Source organism: Budorcas taxicolor, chromosome 2 (assembly GCF_023091745.1).
Source record: "Budorcas taxicolor isolate Tak-1 chromosome 2, Takin1.1, whole genome shotgun sequence".
NCBI classification, from domain to species: domain Eukaryota; kingdom Metazoa; phylum Chordata; class Mammalia; order Artiodactyla; family Bovidae; genus Budorcas; species Budorcas taxicolor.
The window spans coordinates 88,045,082-88,062,431 of record NC_068911.1 but is presented as its reverse complement, the minus strand read 5'-3'; the positions used below and the strand labels follow the sequence as shown (position 1 = coordinate 88,062,431).

The 17,350-nt window shown below is 39.2% G+C and overlaps 1 protein-coding gene across 1 annotated transcript in view; it reads left to right on the top strand.

The window, feature by feature from the left end:
* The window catches only part of FMNL2 (formin like 2), a 323,348-nt gene that overhangs the window by 186,277 nt on the left and 119,721 nt on the right, over nucleotides 1-17,350 (top strand). The window contains exon 2 of the mRNA XM_052660187.1: nucleotides 3,955-4,038. Within this exon, the coding sequence (XP_052516147.1) occupies nucleotides 3,955-4,038 (84 nt within the window). The remainder of the gene's footprint in view (nucleotides 1-3,954; nucleotides 4,039-17,350) is intronic.

Genomic DNA, 17,350 nt, shown 5'->3' with positions numbered 1-17,350 from the left:
TACCTAACCAGTTAGGGCCATTTAGAAATCTTGTTCTTCACCGCCTCTGTGCCACCTTTGCAGTGTGCCCCTCTTAAACAGACCACCGTTCACCTAGTGACTTAAGGTAGAAACCAGGTATTAACACTCAACATTCTCCCTCAGCCCTTAAGTCTATCCAGTCAGTTTCACATACTGTTTCTGACATCTATCCACCTGCTTCAGTCGAGATCTCACCTTGTCCCAGCCTGCTGGCATTCATTCGAACTACTGTCCTGGCTGCTGCTGTTCATTTGAACTACTCTCAACTGGTTCCCCTGTTTCCATTTGTGCTGTTTCTAATCAGTTGTCCATAAAGCACCCATGATAATCTTTGTAAAACATAACCTGATTATGTCATCTCATGCTTACAAGCCTTCACTGGTTTCTCATTGCACTTTAGAGCAAAGGAAAAGTATTGACTCCAGTCCTACGTGGCTGGACATGACCTAGCCGTGACTCACCTCTCCAACTTTATTTTTCCCTCATTTCCTCTTTTGTTTTCTCTCCAGCCATGCTGACTCACTTTCAGCTTTGATTTATCCAACTGTTCCTTACCTTAGCATCTTTCCCCTGTTTTCTCTGCCTAGAATACTGCCATCCACTCTTTACCTGACTCACCTTTTCTCATTTCTGAAACTTATCTTAATTGTTATCTTTTCCTTAGGAAGTTCTTCCAGATGTTCAGTTGCTCAGTCATGTCTGTCTGTTTGCGACCCCATAGACTTCAGCATGCCAGGCTTCCCTGTCCTTCAGTATCTCCAGGAGTTTGCTCAAACTCATGCCCATTGAGTCAATGATGCCGTCCAACCATCTCATCCTCTGTTGTCCCCTTATTATCCTGCCTTTAATCTTTCCCAGCATCAGGGTCTTTCCCATGAATCAGCTCTTTGCATCATGTGGCCAAAGAATTCAGCTTCAGCATCAGTCCTTCCAGTGAAAATTCAGGGTTGATTTCCTTTAGGATGGACTGGTTTGATCTTTCTGTCCATGGTACTCTTAGGAGTCTTTTCCAGCACCACAGTTTGAAGGCATCAATTCTTTGGCGCTCAGCCTTTTTGGTGGTCCAGGTCTCACATCCATACATGATGACTAGAAAAACCATAGCTTTTCCATGCTCTCTATCCATGGAATTCTTCAGGCAAGAATTGCCTTCTGCAGGGGATCTTCCCGACCCAGGGATCAAACCCAGGTCTCCTGCATTGTAGGCAGATTCTTTACCATCTGAGCCACCAGGAAAGCCCTCTTTGCAGATAGTTAAGTCTATAAGTTGCCTTCTGATAATCTCTAACAAGACTTATCAGAGTTTGAGAAGATTAGTTTGTTTCATCTTCATCTCATTGGAATATGATGCCCCATGGGGACTGTATCTGTTAGGTTCCCCACTGTGCTGTGGAGCACAGTGCTTGTACTAGGGTGGTGCTTCAGAAACATTTGAATGAAAGACTGTTTTATTAAAAGAAAAGTCGATCCAGGAAGGATTATCTTGGCTTTCTCTTTGTGGTAACAACAGGGCCTGCATCTAATTTCCGTAGCACTATTTGCGTACTGCTTCTGCGTGATTGTCTTGTGGAGTACTAACAGAAAGTCAGTTATTTGCCATTCTACTTCAATGCCAAAAAAAAAAAAAAAAAAAAAAGGCCTATCGTTTTTATTGTTTGTCCTTGGAGTCCAGCAGACTAAGTTTAGGTCCTGTTTTCTTCTGTAAAGAAGTCTAACCTTGAATAAGCACTCCTAGGCCTGTTTTCTCATTTGTAAAATTGGGGAAGTTATATCTATCCCATGGGCTTGTTATGAAGATTAAATTAAATTATGTACACAGAGTGCCCATACAGTGCTTGGCACCTTGTAGGAGTTTAGGCATTCATTGTGTTACCCCTTTGTATCACGAGAGGTTAATAAGGACTCGGGGAAAAAAACTCATTTAATCTACCTTATTATAATCTTACTGTTCTTATTTAATGCACACCCAGGGGCGCTAACATGAGGGTCAAAATCAGTTTAAGAGGAAATAATCTTACCTTTTGGGTGCAAATAAGCAATGATGAGCTGGTTATTTAATGATCAATAATGTTGGGCTCCCTCAGAAAGACATGTATGGAATTCTCCTTTGCTTTATTGCAGGGGTGGTTGTTGAACATAATAAAAGTGTAATTGCAAATAAATACAAGTAGTTATTTTCTGTTTTACTTCAAGTAGATATTCCATAGAGATAGGCCATATGAAAATATTTTTCCAATTTTAGATATTTTTATGGAGAAACCTTGGCAGTATCATTGAAAACTCTGGAGTCTAAAGATTTTCTAATAATGTTGTAAGCTTTGGGGTTATAAAAAAATTAATATTCTGAAAAAGGTTATTAGATTCAAATTGATAAGTGGTACATATCTACTACCTCCTTATGCGCATTAGTCTGGATACTAGATGGAGCTTTGGGGAAAATGCTTCAGTTATATCAGTCAAAATCATCAAAGGTTAGTTGTCTGCTATTAAGTCAGAAATATTACCCACCCTCGCCTCTATTAAATTTATTTTGCTGGATGACATGAGACAGTAATGGTGGCAAGGGGAACCATTTCTCTGTAAGTCCAAGTCCTCCAGAGAGCTAGGGGTTTGAGTATTATAAGTTCAAGACCTCTGCATTTGTCTACTCAAATATTGACCCAGCCAAGGGGCTATATTATTTATTATGAGCCAGATATGATTTAGAGTGTTGATACAAGGGTTTAGATGGGACAGTTAGTACATGAAATTAGTTGAATATTTGGCTCAGTTGTTTAAAGCATGGGAGCTTTAGGGGGATCAGGGGAACAGGTAGGAATTTCTTCTGGGGCTCTCTCTTTTTGCCATGCTCCATGCCCAAATATCTTGAAATCACATCACACCCAAGACGGGTATCTTGAAAATGTATATGATTGGTTATTTGGGACATTAACTAATGTGTATGTACCTGGGTGTGCTTAGTTGCTCAGTTGTGTCCGTCTCTTTGCGGACCCCATGGACTGCAGCCCTCTAGGCTCCTCTGTCCATGGGAATTCTCCAGGCAAGAATACTAGAGTGAGTAGCTATGCCCTCCTCCAGGGGATCTTCCCAACCCAGGGATCAAACCCAGGTCTCCTGCACTGCAGGCAGATTCTTTACTGCCTGAGCCACCGGGGAAGCCCTCGGAAAATTACCATCAACACTATAGAAAGTGTGCTCTATTAATGGAGGAGGGTTTCATGAAGTCTGATGGTCTGGACATCTTTTAGCTCATGATTCATTTCTCACTGCAAACCCCACTTCCCAGCTAAACTGAGAGTTGAAGTTACTGATATTAACCTATGTCATGAAGGAGTGCTGTCATCTCACAGAGGGGACAAAAACTGGTTGCATTGTTTTCTTTTCTTCTTTCATCTGTTCCTTTACTCATAGTCTTTCAAAGTCAGTCAAAGTTGATGTTATCTATCAATGGTTCTGTTCATTGAGTTTTCTTTTAGTGTTTTCTGTTCTGTGTCTGGTGGGGCTGTAGTACTTCTAAAGGAATTGGGAGCAAATTTTGATAAGGATATAACAAAATCAAGTTCCCGCTGTTCAAAATGGAAGACTCTTATGCCTGGAAAAGAAAATTGGGACAGTACCTTCTCAATAACCTCTGGTGCTTTGTTGAGAAGACTGGGAGCCAGCTATTAAGTGAAGAAGTAATTACTTTTACTGAAATGCAAGTCTGTAGTTCAGAGCAGACCACCCCAGTGTCCCAACATAGGAATTCAGAGCCTGTCTCCTCCTATTCAAGCAATTTGATAGTTAAATGACTTGTGTAGGGTGTTTCTGTTTCATCAGATGCTAGGACTTGAAGTCATTAAAGAACCACAGTAGTATTCTTTGGCCTGCCCATGAGTGGCCTGTTATTCTTGTTGTGAGATATGACATATTTCCTTTTTTTTTATCTTACAGAATGCTATGAACCTACCCCCTGACAAAGCCAGGTTGCTGCGGCAGTATGACAATGAGAAAAAGTGGGAACTGATCTGTGATCAGGTAAGAAACACTGATGCTTTTTCAACACATACTGAGAGAAGAAAACCAGATTTAAACCCTAAATATATCAGACTTTTTCCAAGAGATACATGGATTTCTGTTTTGTGATTTGCCTTCCTGTTTCTCATGACCAAAGAAAAAGTTAGAAAAAGACATTTTATTCTTGCATTATCTTAATTCTTGATTTTTAAATGTTTTGCAGGTAAAATTTCTGATTAATCTGGTCAAGTGGTCAAATCAAATTTAGCTGATCTGTTTTTCTATTTATGTTACATAGCAGTTTATGCTTCTTGAATAATGCAGGTTCTCTAATTTAGATGGCGTTTCTGTTCATGTGTGTTGATACATATTGATGCCAGAAGGTGAATTGTTTATAAAAAGACGTTACTTAGGATGATAAAAAAACTATTTCATATTTTGGCAAATCTCCAGCAGGTGTTTTTATCATTCAGTTCAGTTTAGTCGCTCAGTCGTGTCCGACTCCCTGTGACCCCATGAATCGCAGCACGCCAGGCCTCCCTGTAACTCCCGGAGTTCACTCAGACTCGCGTCCATCGAGTCAGTGATGCCATCCAGCCATCTCATCCTCTGTCATCCCTTTCTTCTCCTGCCCCCAATCCCTTCCAGCATCAGAGTCTTTCCCAATGAATCAACTCTTCGCATGAGGTGGCCAAAGTACTGGAGATTCAGCTTTAGCATCATTCCTTCCAAAGAAATCCCAGGGCTGATCTCCTTCAGAATGGACTGGTTGGATCTCCTTGCAGTCCAAGGGACTCTCAAGAGTCTTCTCCAACACCACAGTTCAAAAGCATCAATTCTTCGGTGCTCAGCTTTCTTCACAGTCCAACTCTCACATCCATACATGACTACTGGAAAAACCATAGTCTTGACTAGACGGACCTTAGTCGGCAAAGTAATGTCTCTGCTTTTGAATATACTATCTAGGTTGCTCATAACTTTTCTTCCAAGGAGTAAGTGTCTATTAATTTCATGGCTGCAATCATTTTTATCATTAATTTATAACAATTTTATGTTCTTCAGAGGAATATAAAATAAAAAGGGAAATTCTCCATTTTCTTTCTCTCTGCCCTCCAAATTCTACATTTTAGAGGTCCACTGGTAAGACTGAAGTATCTCTGTCTAGTTTGTTTTTGTTTTTCAGAAACAATATGTGAATACTCTTCTGTATCTTGATATTTTCATCGGTATACATGTCCTTACCTCATTGTTTTTAAATGTTACATAATATTCTGCTGTAATTGGTAGTAATTTGGGGGGCATTTCATTCCTCGGCTAGGTACCAGCTAGTTATTTCAAGTCTAGAAGGCTCACCCTCTAAAGTTAGACTGTGTATATTATGTATTCGCTCTTTGACTTTGTGCCATGAATGTCTTCAGGGGGGTTGTGCCCCTCTCTACAACCCCCGCCACCCTGGAAATTCCTGGGAGTGTTGTAATTCCTAACTCAGCTCCCTTGGGTCTCTGCTGTGGGACAGATTGTGGGCAGCAGAGGCATTTTCTGTTCCTCAAAAGTAGAGGGTCCACGTTCCCTAAGGAATAGATGTCTGCAGTTCTCGTGGAGCTTCCAAAGCGCCCATTGTGTGTTGTTTCACTTTAGCTCCTGAACTAAAAGAGGATGAGGACTCCATCCTCTCTTCTCCATGCCATATTGAGCCCTATGAGTAGATAGAGGCTGAAGAGAAAGCGTATTGCCTAGGATCATGAGGCAAAAGAATAAAATTTTACTGATACAATCTTCTTCCTTAAGACTTCACTTTCAGTAAACATTACCTAAGTCTATTATTGCCAGGAAACATGATTTTATGATAGTGAACAAATAATATAGTGATAATTAGTATAAAGGAAAGGTAACCATGCAAATGAGAGAGATCCAAGGTAGGGGGTTAGAAATCCTGGGTATGACAGGGAGCCCAGGCACAGGCAAAGGGAGGTTGTCTTGGGCAGTGGTTTCTGTCTCCAGCATACCGGAAAGGAAAGCCTGTTGGTGACGGACTTCTGATAGCTGTGCTCCTCTCAGCCCGTAAGTAGCTTCATAGAGTTGGTGGTGAGGTCTGGTGGGGATCTTGAGACAGGGGAGTAACAAGTCAGTTATCTTAATGTTTCTGAGTTTCAAATTCTCCAAGTTCAGGTTATTATTTCCCTTCAATGTTAACACGCCAGGGTGTGGATGATTGAGCTACTTTATCCGTTCCTCTCTGGTGGTCAGTCTCACACATGCTGACAGCTGCAAACGGAAGTGGCTCTGTCAGTTGTGAAGTGGCATATGTGATTTGTTAAAAATAGTGAAATGATCATAAGTATTATTGTCACTAACCAACATTTAGTAAGCAGATTTTCTTCATAAGAGTTTTGTGTTAAATCTTGAAAGCAGTCATGCTTATTAGTATCTCCATTTGACATGCAGGGAAACTGAGACTTAGAGATTAAATCATTGCCGAAGGTCACATGGCTGTTATGTGGTAAAGGGGTGTACAAGTCTGACCCTGGAGAATATGCTCATTCTGGGGGCTGTTCCCTTAACCACTAGCTCTTTACTTCCTTCCTTATAATATGCTAAAGTGTGTGAATGATATAGTAAAAATACATGTTATCTCTGTTTCTCCAACTTGCATTCTGGTATGCTTTTCTGAGAGCGAGAGGAAGCTGGGAGTTGGAAGACAGGCAGTGAGCCACCATTATGGTGAACTACCATTTTTGGTTAACTTAGTTATTGTGGGAATTGTGGCCAGCAGAAAACTGGACTTTCTGTCACATACAGGTAACCCATTAGTATGTCACATACATGAGTTTTGTTTCTCCTATGTATATTTGTGAGGTGAAAGATAAAAACCACGAGTTTAGAGCATTCATAATGTAGTATTTATGTGGCAAATATAATGCGTTGGTATTTGTTGACTATCTGTTATCGACAGGAATTATGTCATATGTATTTATGGTACCTATATATATCTGTCAATGGTACCTAATCTGATAGACACTCAAAATACATTTGCTTTTGTGATTTCATTTATATGAAATGTCCAGAATAGAAAAAGTTATTGAGACAGAAAGTAGATTAATGGTTGCCATAGCCTGGGAGTAGGGGATGGGCAGTAACTGCTAATGTGCGCTGGTTCCTTTTTAGTGTGACAAAACTTACTGCAAATCACATAGTGTTGGGAATTTCATAGTGTGATGATTGCATGGTCTTGTGAATATATTAAGATTATACATTTTAAAAGTGTGAATTTTATGATATGTGAATCACACCTCAAAAGAGACATTTGCTTTTACAGCAACCAGAGATAGGGAAAAAAGAGGTGTGGAAAACTCAAGAGAAATAACTAAATGAGTGGATTTTCTTTGGATCCTAATCTGAACAAACCAACTAAGAAAAGACTTAGAGAAAATTTGGGATATTTGACTTGTGACTCCAAAGTAATTATTAGATTATCATTGACTTTGTTGGACTTGGTTTTGGCATTGGAATAAATAAGGATCTGTCTTTATTTTTTAAAAATGGTGTACTAATATAGGGGTGAAATTATATGACTAAGAGTTTTCTATAAAAAACTTCATAAAAAAATGGTAGATAAAGGAAATTTGGGAAAATCTTTAGTTGTATCTTGGTGGAATATGTTAGATTATATTATAATCTCAACTTTTGTGAATTTTTGAACATGTATAATACAACATTTAAAAACAAAAATATTTGCTACTTTAATGATCTTCATTTTTTCCCCTCATCTGTAAAATGTAGTTAATACTAACATTCTTAAACTATTTTGAAGATTGGAGGTATGTATATAAAGTACATAGACTAACCCTGGACGTATAGTAAGTGCTTCATAAATGGTATGGCTGCTTTTGCTGCTGTTGAGCAGCCCAGCTATTAAGTATTGGACCCATGATTATTTTTAGTGTCAATTTGTCTTCAAAAAATTCAGGAAAATTTACTGTGTTGAATCAGTCATCATGTTCTACAAATATACGATTTAAACACATGGCAGATGATGCAGTCAGGAAAGGCCACAGCTATAGATTTTCCAGCCCAAGAAAATATCAAGGTGAACTTCTTTTTTGTGAAGGCTTAAAACAATGACCATGGTGTTTTGTCATTGCTGCCTGATGCACAAGCCATTCTCTGGACACAGAGGCTTTATGCGCAATAGCATACTAAATACAAATGATAGTTTTATTTCTTTTAAAGCAGATAATGAAGATACATTATCTGTTATTTTAAAATACATGTTACAGGCAAGGTGTGAAAAGTGAAATTTGATATTAAAGAAATTTAATTCTGAAAGGAAGTATGTGAACATGAGTGTTGGAGGACCTAGGGAGAGGTTACTTCAGGCTTTAGTCCTATGAAAAATTTGATGTGGATACTGTGAGTCATGGAACTGGTCATGTTTCTCCTTTTTTACCCTTGGCTGCCAGAATGCGCAGAGCTAGGTCTGTGTCTGCCCTCACGCAGCATACAGTATCTTGGTGGGCTGTGTTCTGTTTGCCAGGCTTATCTCGGCTTCATCAAATTTTTCCTGCCCCTATTTTTCCTCCACACTGATTTCCTCACTTTAAAAAAATGTTGTATGAAGCTGTAAAGTTTGATAAATCTTCTTTTTGAACAAGATGAACATAAAACATATACAATTATTAGTGAATAAAAATTATGTTTTCACGGATAATAACTTTTAACTTTTCTATCTGCTGTGGGCATTGTGCAGATCTACTGTTTTCCTTTAAGGAAGTGTATACAGAGGGTCAGAATAAATGTCTTATTGTGATTCAGCTTCGAATTCCGTTGATACAATTCACCATTTGTTGGAATTATCAATTTTTCATACTTTCAGGGTGTTGCAATAGGCTATCACTTATTCTATAAGTCTTTGGATAGTTCTCCTCCACCAAGAGGCTTCCCTGGTAGCTCAGCTGGTAAAGAATCAGCCTGCAAGGTAGAAGACCCCAGTTCGATTCCTGGGTCAGGAAGATCCCCTGAGAAGAGATAGGCTACCCACTCCAGTATTCTTGGGCTTCCCTGGTGGCTCAGATGGTAAAGAATCTTCCTGCAATGCTAGAGACCCAAGTTCAGTCCCTGGGTTGGGAAGATCCTCTGGAGGAGGGCATGGCAACCAACTCCAGTATGCCTGCCTGGAGAATCCCAATGGACAGAGAAACTTGGCAGGCTACATACGGTCTGTGGGGTCACAGAGAGTCAGACATGACTGAGCGACTAAACACAGCTTCCACCCATTCAAGGGAATGGGCCATGTTTATTGGTGCATCTCTGCCACCTGGCTTAGTGCCTACGGAAAGTGTGTTGAATGAAAGAGAGAATAGCTAAATAATGTTTGGGGGGCAGTGGACAAGAAAGAAGAGAAGGCAGGAGGAAGAAGGTAGAAACGGCAGCCTGGAAGTGTAGATTTGCTGTTTCTTTATCCTTTTCGCCTTCCTCTACCTGTTGATGTAATTTGCTTGTGATAAGTGAAACTCAACTTCACTGCTCAATTCTGGAAACTTTAGTAAAGAGGGCAAGGTGCCTGATGTAGATAAGGAGGAGTTTATATGGGCGTATCGGTGATGAAGCTCTATCTCTGCCTCCCATGGTCAACTGAAAATCCAGTTCTCTGGCTGATTTCAGGAGCAAAGTAAAAATTCTTAAGAGAGTAAATCTCAAAGAGTTTTCAACAACAGCAGTATTTCAGCAGTATCTGTTAGTCCTTTCCTAGAATTACTGCACAAATGTAAAGATGACTGGAACTTAACCAACATCACCTAGGTCTCAGAGGTTAGAAATGGGAAAACCATATAATTCTGGTCTGAGTGGGAAGATAGAAGCTGAGAAAAGAGAAGCTTTCCTTTTGGGTTTTGCATGGTGTTAGGTGAATGCCAGAGAACTTATTTCTGTGCTGTAGTCAGCAGTCAGAGTTCCATGAGGCCATCAATATGAGGACTCAGTGGGGGCAATGAGCTAGTTTTATTATAGCCTGAGATGACAATGTGAGAGGAAAAAGCTGGACATGCTGAGTTCTTGTGGCAACTGCACACAAAACTGCAAGCTGTGTAGCAGTAAGAGATCTTTCTCATTGGTCTTTTTACCTGGGCAGGGAGGGAAAGCCCTTGCTCATACTCCTGTGCTCCCTAATCACAGACCCTGTGCTCCCTAAACACAGACCCTGTGCTCCCTAAACACAGACCTTGTGCTCCCTCAACTCAGATCCTATGCTGTACTGGTTGGCTTTGGGGTCTTGACTATTTCCCACGCGTGAAGGATGGAGGCTGCACATACAGACCTTAGAGGTCTGGATGAACTTGAGACTTTAAGGTTATTATATGTGGAAGGGGTTGTTAGAAGTCATTTATTTCAAGCCACTCTTTAAATTTTTTCTACTAGAAAAGTTAACAAATGCTTGTCAAAGAAAAGAAAATTTAACTGTACTGGATCATATGAAGTAAAGCAGAAATCCGTTTGCCTTTCCTTTCTGTTCACCTAACTTATTTTATAGTTGATGAAATGGAGGCTCAAAAATATAAATGACATGGCCAGTGCCAAGACCACTCTGGCTACTTAGACAAGAACACCAATGACAAGCTCCAGTCATGAGCCTTTTTAGTTATTAGGGACCTGGAAACAATCCATTAAAACAAACATTGTGGTAGGTAAGGGGCTATCACCAAGGCTTCATTCTGTGGCTTCTCAGGCGATTTTGGTGTAGAAGGGGCATGATCTATAGAACTTAGTGGTGGTGGTGGACTTGGTTTATAAATTTCCTCTGCTGGGTTAAGTGAAAGTGGTCAGTCAAAAATTCAGGACCTTGCAGATGACTAATACTGATGGGTATAGATTCCAAAATGTTAGCAGTACCACACCTGAGCTGGGTTAGAAAGCTTTCCTGTGACTTTGCTGGGGACCACACAATTTTGTTTTTTGTGAGGGGCGAGGAAGGGGGAGTTGATTTGGCACAGCTCTACCTTGCCCCCTAATGGCTGGCTCTTGCTTGGCCTTATAACCTAGCAAGAGACAGGGGTCTTTCCTTACTTTGCTTGTATAGAATGATATGGGAGAAGGGGATTAAAAACAAAAACAAAAAAGGGGAGAGAGAAGAAGTGGCGGGAAATTATACCCCCTTAGACTCAGCTTCCTGTGTTTAGCACTTCAGGGAGATCAGATTGCAGCTCTCTAGGCTTGCATGTGTCCTTCCTGCCACTCAGCGGGTGCTGAGCCAGGCCAGTGGCTCTAAGGTACTCCAGTGTGCTAAGATACTCTACTGCACAAAGGTACTCGAGTGTACTCAGATATGCCAGTACGATGAGAGTAATTCTCTTTTTAAAAAATAAATATTTTTAATTGGAGGATAGTTTGCTTTATAACGTTGTTATACGTCAGTGTGATGTATAACACTTTCATACACCAGTGTGAATCAGCCATAAGTATACATATGTCCCCTCCTTCTTGAACCTCCCTCCCACCGCACATCCCACCCCACCCCCACGTTGTCACAGAGCACCAGATTTGAGCTCCTTGCATCATACAGCAAATTCCCATTGGCTCTCTGTTTTACATGTGGTAATGTACATATTTCAGTGCTACTCTCCCAAGTCATCCCTCCTCAGCTGTGTCCACAATCTGCTCACCACATCTGCATATCCATTGCTGCACTGCATCTAGGTTCATCGGTGCCCTTTCTCTAGATTCCATATTTATGTGTTAGGTAGCTTTTTTTTCTTTTTTTAAAATTTATTTTTATTGGAGGCTAATTACTTTACAATATTGTGGTGGTTTTTGCCATGAATTAACATGAGTCAGTCATGGGCGTACATGTGTTACCCCATCCCAAACCTTCCTCCCATCTCCCTCCCCATCCCATCCCTCTGGGTCATCCCAGTATAACGGTTTTGAGTGCCCTGTTTCATGCATGGAAGTTGGATTGGTCATCTGTCTCACCTATGGTAACGTACATGTTTCAATGCTATTCTCTCAAATCATCCCACCCTCGCTTTCTCCCACGGAGTCCAAAAGTCTGTTCTTTACATCTGTGTCTCTCTTGCTGTCTTGCACATAGGATCGTCGTTACCATCTTTCTAAATTCCATATATATGCGTTAATGTACTGTGTTGGTGTTTTCTTTCTGACTTACTTCACTCTGTATAATAGGCTCCAGTTTCATACACCTCATTAGAACTGACTCAAATGAGTTCTTTTTAATAGCTGAATTCTGCTGTGTGTATGTACCACAACTTTCTTATCCATTTGTCTGCTGATGGACGTACAGGTTGCTTCCATGTCCTAGCTATTGTAAACAGTGCTGCGGTGAACATTGGGGTACACATGTCTCTCTCAATTCTGGTTTCCTTGATGTGTGTGCCTAGCAATGGGATTGCTGAGTCATATGGCAGTTTTGTCTCCAGTTTTTTAAGGAAGGAATCTCCATATTGTTTTCCATAGTGGCTGTACTAGTTTGCATTCCCACCAAGAGTGTAAGAGGGGTCCCTTTTTTCTGCACCCTCTCCAGCATTTACTGTTTGTAGACTTTTTGATGACAGCCATTCTGACCAGTGTGAGATGGTACCTCATTGTGGTTTTGATTTGCATTTCTCTGATAGAGTGATATTGAGCATCTTTTCATGCATTTGTTAGCCATCTGTATATCTTCTTTGGAGAAATGTCTGTTTAGTTCTTTGGCCCATTTTTTGATTGGGTCATTTATTTTTCTGGTATTGAGCTGCATGAGCTGCTTATATATTTTGGAGATTAATTCTTCGGCAGTTGTTTTCTTTGCTATTATTTTCTCCCATTTGGAAGGCTGTCTTTTCTCGCCTTGCTTATAGTTTCCATCATTGTGCAAAAGCTTTTAAATTTAATTAAGTCCCATTTGTTTATTTTTGCTTTTATTTCCATTACTCTGGGAGGTGGGTCATAGAGGATCTAGCTGTGATTTATGTCAGAGAGTGTTCTGCCTATGTTTTCCTCTAGGAGTTTTATAGTATCTGGTCTTGCCATTTAGATCTTTAATCCATTTTGAGTTTATTTTTGTGTATGGTGTTAGAAAGTGTTCTAGTTTCATTCTTTTACAGGTGATTGACCAGTTTTCCCAGCACCACTTGTTAAAGGGATTGTCTTTTCTCCATTGTATATTTTTGTCTCTTTTTGTCAAAGATAAGGTGTCCATAGGTGCATGGATTCATCTCTGGGCTTTCTATTTTGTTCCATTGATTTGTATTTCTGTCTTTGTGCCAGTACCATACTGATGACTGTAGCTTTGTAGTATAGTCTGAAGTCAGGCAGGTCAATTCCTCCAGTTCCATTCTTCTTTCTCAAGATTGCTTTGGCTATTCGAGGTTTTTTTGTGTTTCCATACAGATTATGAAATTATTTGTTCTAGTTCTGTGAAAAACATCATTGGTAGCTTGATAGGGATTGCATTGAGTCTATAGATTGCTTTGGGTAGTATACTCATTTTCACTATATTGTTCTTCTGATCCATGACCATGGTATATTTCTCCATCTATTTGTGTCATCTTTGATTTCTTTTAATCAGTGTTTTATAGCTTTATATATATATATATATATGTCTTCTGTTTCTTTTGGTAAATTTATTTCTAATTATTTTATTCTTTCCATTGCAATGGGATTGTTTCCTTAATTTCTCTTTCTGTTTTCTCATTGTTAGTGTATAGGAATGCAAGGGATTTCTATGTATTAATTTTATATCCTGCAAATTTACTATGCTCTTGTCTTTTTTTAACACTACTGATCCTTACCATTTGAATGTATTTAATCATTAAGAATATAATTCTTTTTAAACCCTTCACTTAATTTCTAATACTATTTATTTTGAAAGCCAAGGAAGTTACTGGATAACTATTAAGCCACTTTGCCACTAGAGTCAAATTTCCTAAAATATTGAAGAGCATACATATATCTTTTTTTTTTTTAAAACTATTTATGTTTCTGTGAGCCAGTTAGAGCTTTTCTGTGCTAGGTAAGCAAATATTACCGGTAAGTAAATGATTTCTTACGGACCATCAGATTCCAGATCATGAGGGTTTGTCCTTGGAGCCCCAGGGGAGTTAAATGAGGAGTGATGAGAAAGAGTGGGAAGGATGGGTTGTAGCTTGCTTTAGTGGCAGCTCCAGGTTAGTCATTGGAACAGCATATGGCTGACAGAGGATGAGATGGTTGGATGGCATCACTGACTCAACGGACGTGAGTTTGAGCAAACTCTTGGAGACAATGAAAGACAAGGAAGTCTGGTGTGCTGCAGTCCATGGGGTCGGAAAGAGTCTGACATGGCTTAGTGACTGAACGACAGTAGGTAGCATACTCAGTGGGATAGAAGCTGAGGGAAGAGGTAGTGATGCAGCCACAGTCTTCCCCTTGCTCTGTTCCCTCTCTTCTTGCTCCAAGACTCTAGGTTTAATCTGCCTTCAGCCTCCATCTCCAAGTTCCAGGCTTTGATTCTGTGTTTAGTACCACTCACTTCCTTGAGGCTTTCAGCTGTCTCCTCAGCAGGCAAGCCATCTCCTCTGCCTCTCCCCCTTGATTCCTCTGGCTTGCTGACATTATTACTGTATTCAGTGTTATTTGGTATTAAATTGTTTGAATTTCTGTTATATTTCCCTAATCCTGTGATGTGTTGAAATACTGTTTATTTCAAAATCATTCTAGGTTTTGGGATCTGTTTCATTCATTTTAAAGTCTTTCAAACCCTTAATATTTTTCTTTTACTGTTTTGGTTGTTTGGTCTTGCCCTTTTGTGTAATCCTCATTTTTACTATGCGTTAGTTGGATTTTTTGTTTGATATTTTGTTTTCTAGTTTACCTTAAAAATTCACTGTACATCTTATAAAAATGAGAATTTTCTCTTATATCCAAATAAAGTCATCACAATTAAAATGAGTAAGTAATTTATTAATAGCATCTACTGCCCAGTTCATATTTTACAGTTTTCTTAACATTCTTCCCACCTAGTTTTGTTCAAATGAAAATCTAGTCCAGAATTGGTCACACATTGCATCTAGTGGTTATGTTCTTTGCTTCTTTCAGTCTAGGACAGAGTTTTATTCATGATGCTCATATAGCAAAGTGACCAGGTAAGCCATTTTGTAGAAGTTTTGTTTCCTGCATTTACCTGGTGGTTGAGGTGTCTGAGCTCCTGAATTTCCTGTTAACTAGAAGTTAGTTGTAAAGATATGGTAGATTGGTGCTGAACATCTTTTGACTGGAATATGAGACAAATAATGTCTATCTCACCATTAGATGATGACAACCTGATTTCTCTGTTGTATGTTTTTCCCTCATACAGAAAGGAATCTGTGGGCTGTTATTGTGACATCACATGTCCATCTTGTTACCTGTCAGCCTTGTACCTCATGAGTTTTAAAATCAATTACCAATTTTTGGCTCAATCAATTTCATTAAGAGTTGCAAGACGGCTCTGTAACAACCTGGAGCGGTGGGAGGGGAGGTTCAAAAGGGAGGAGACATATGTATACCTGTGGCTAATTCATGTTGCTGTATGGCAGAAACCAACACTGTATGTAAAGCAATTATCCTTCAATTAGAAATAAATAAATTTAAGAAAAAAAATTTTTTTTAAAAGACTTGCAAGAAAAAATCTTTGAGTTTTTAAAATTTTATTTCCCTTCAACATTAAGCTACCACCTAGCGATTCATCTGGTATTTGTTTACCCTGGAATATAATCATCCCTGTAATTCTTTCCCTCAATTGTCATTTCTCACAGTAAGGCCTTAGTTTGATAGCTCAAAAGGTGACAAATGAGTTCTCTTTGGCTTCCTTTTGTGATTAGCATTGTGAAGCCATGGATTTTCATAGTCAGTGTATTTCAGTCATGAGGGCTTTTTTTTTTTGAGGCCTACCTTAACAGCTCTTTAACATTTGAGAACTCCTTCATTCTGGCTCCTCTGTCCTTTTGACATGACCCTATTAATTCTTTAAGCTGGCTCTATGGTGCAAAAGTAATTTCTTAGGAATAACTTGTACTCTCCTTGCACTAGACCTAGAATAAGACATTTCTCCAAGGAGCCCTATTCTTTTGCCTGGGGATGTGGTATTAGAAGTTGTCATATTATTAAGTTGTCACAGCTCCTGGGTGAATTTGCTTCTCAATTTAAGTGTCTAGATCTTGAAAATGTATGTCTAAACATTGTAAGTTCATACTGGTATTTTCCAAATTAATTTTATAAATAAATTTATTTTTTATTTTATAATTATCATTTTTTTATTGAAGTTTTTGATTCCTAACATCAATAATTTGTCTTCCTATAATATTAAAAATTTCAAAATAACAATATCATTACTAACTAAAATATTACTAAAATTACTAAGTGAAGGCTATTTTTTTTTGTACTTTTGTATCCTCAGAATGCATCCTATTAACAATGTCCCATGTACTATGATTTGAAAGTATTAGCACTTGATGTTGATACCTTTTCTGTTATTAACTATAAGTTAGAGTAATGCTAGTTAACACACAGATGCTATATTAGATTCCTAGGATTTCCATCACAAATGACTATAAACTCCATGGCTTAAAACTACAGAGTGTTTTATCACAGATCTGGTGGCCCAAAAAGTCTGGAGCCAAGCTGTCTGCTGGGCCATGCTCCCTCCAAGGCTCTAGCGGAGAACCCTTCCTCTCTCTTCCAGCTTCCAGTGGCTGTAGGCATTCCTTGGCTTGTGGCTGTGTAACTCCAGTCTCTTCACATGGCCTTTTCAAACTCTTCTCCTTGTGTCTGTTTCTTCTCTTCTGTCTCTTATAAGGACACTTAGCACTGGATTTGAGCCTACCTGCATCCTCCAGGGTGATCTCAACTCAAAATCCTTAACTTCATTGTATCCACAAAGACCCTTTTCCTGAATATAGTAACATTCACTGGTTTTCATGGTTAGGATATGGGCATGACATAGGGGTTGGGGGACACCATGGGACCCACTATGTAGATACCCAAGACACTTAATGATTTACATAACAAGTTTGTCTTTCACATAACAATCCAATTTAGTACTGTTGATCACGGAGTGTTAAATTCTACATTATTAATCAGGGACCCAGGTGAGGCTGTTTTCAACATAGTTTCAGCTTTGTAATCAAAAGACAAAACGAGGTGCACACCTGGGGGGTTTTTTGGAGCAGGCAGTGGCAAGTGTTGTTGTTCAGTCATGTCCTACTCTTTGCGACCCTAGTAAACAGCTAGTCTCTGCTATGATTACCAGTTTTGATAGTCTGATAGTTTAATTCATTTTAGATTGTATTCAACTTAAAAATTTATTATGTATTTATTAGTTTAT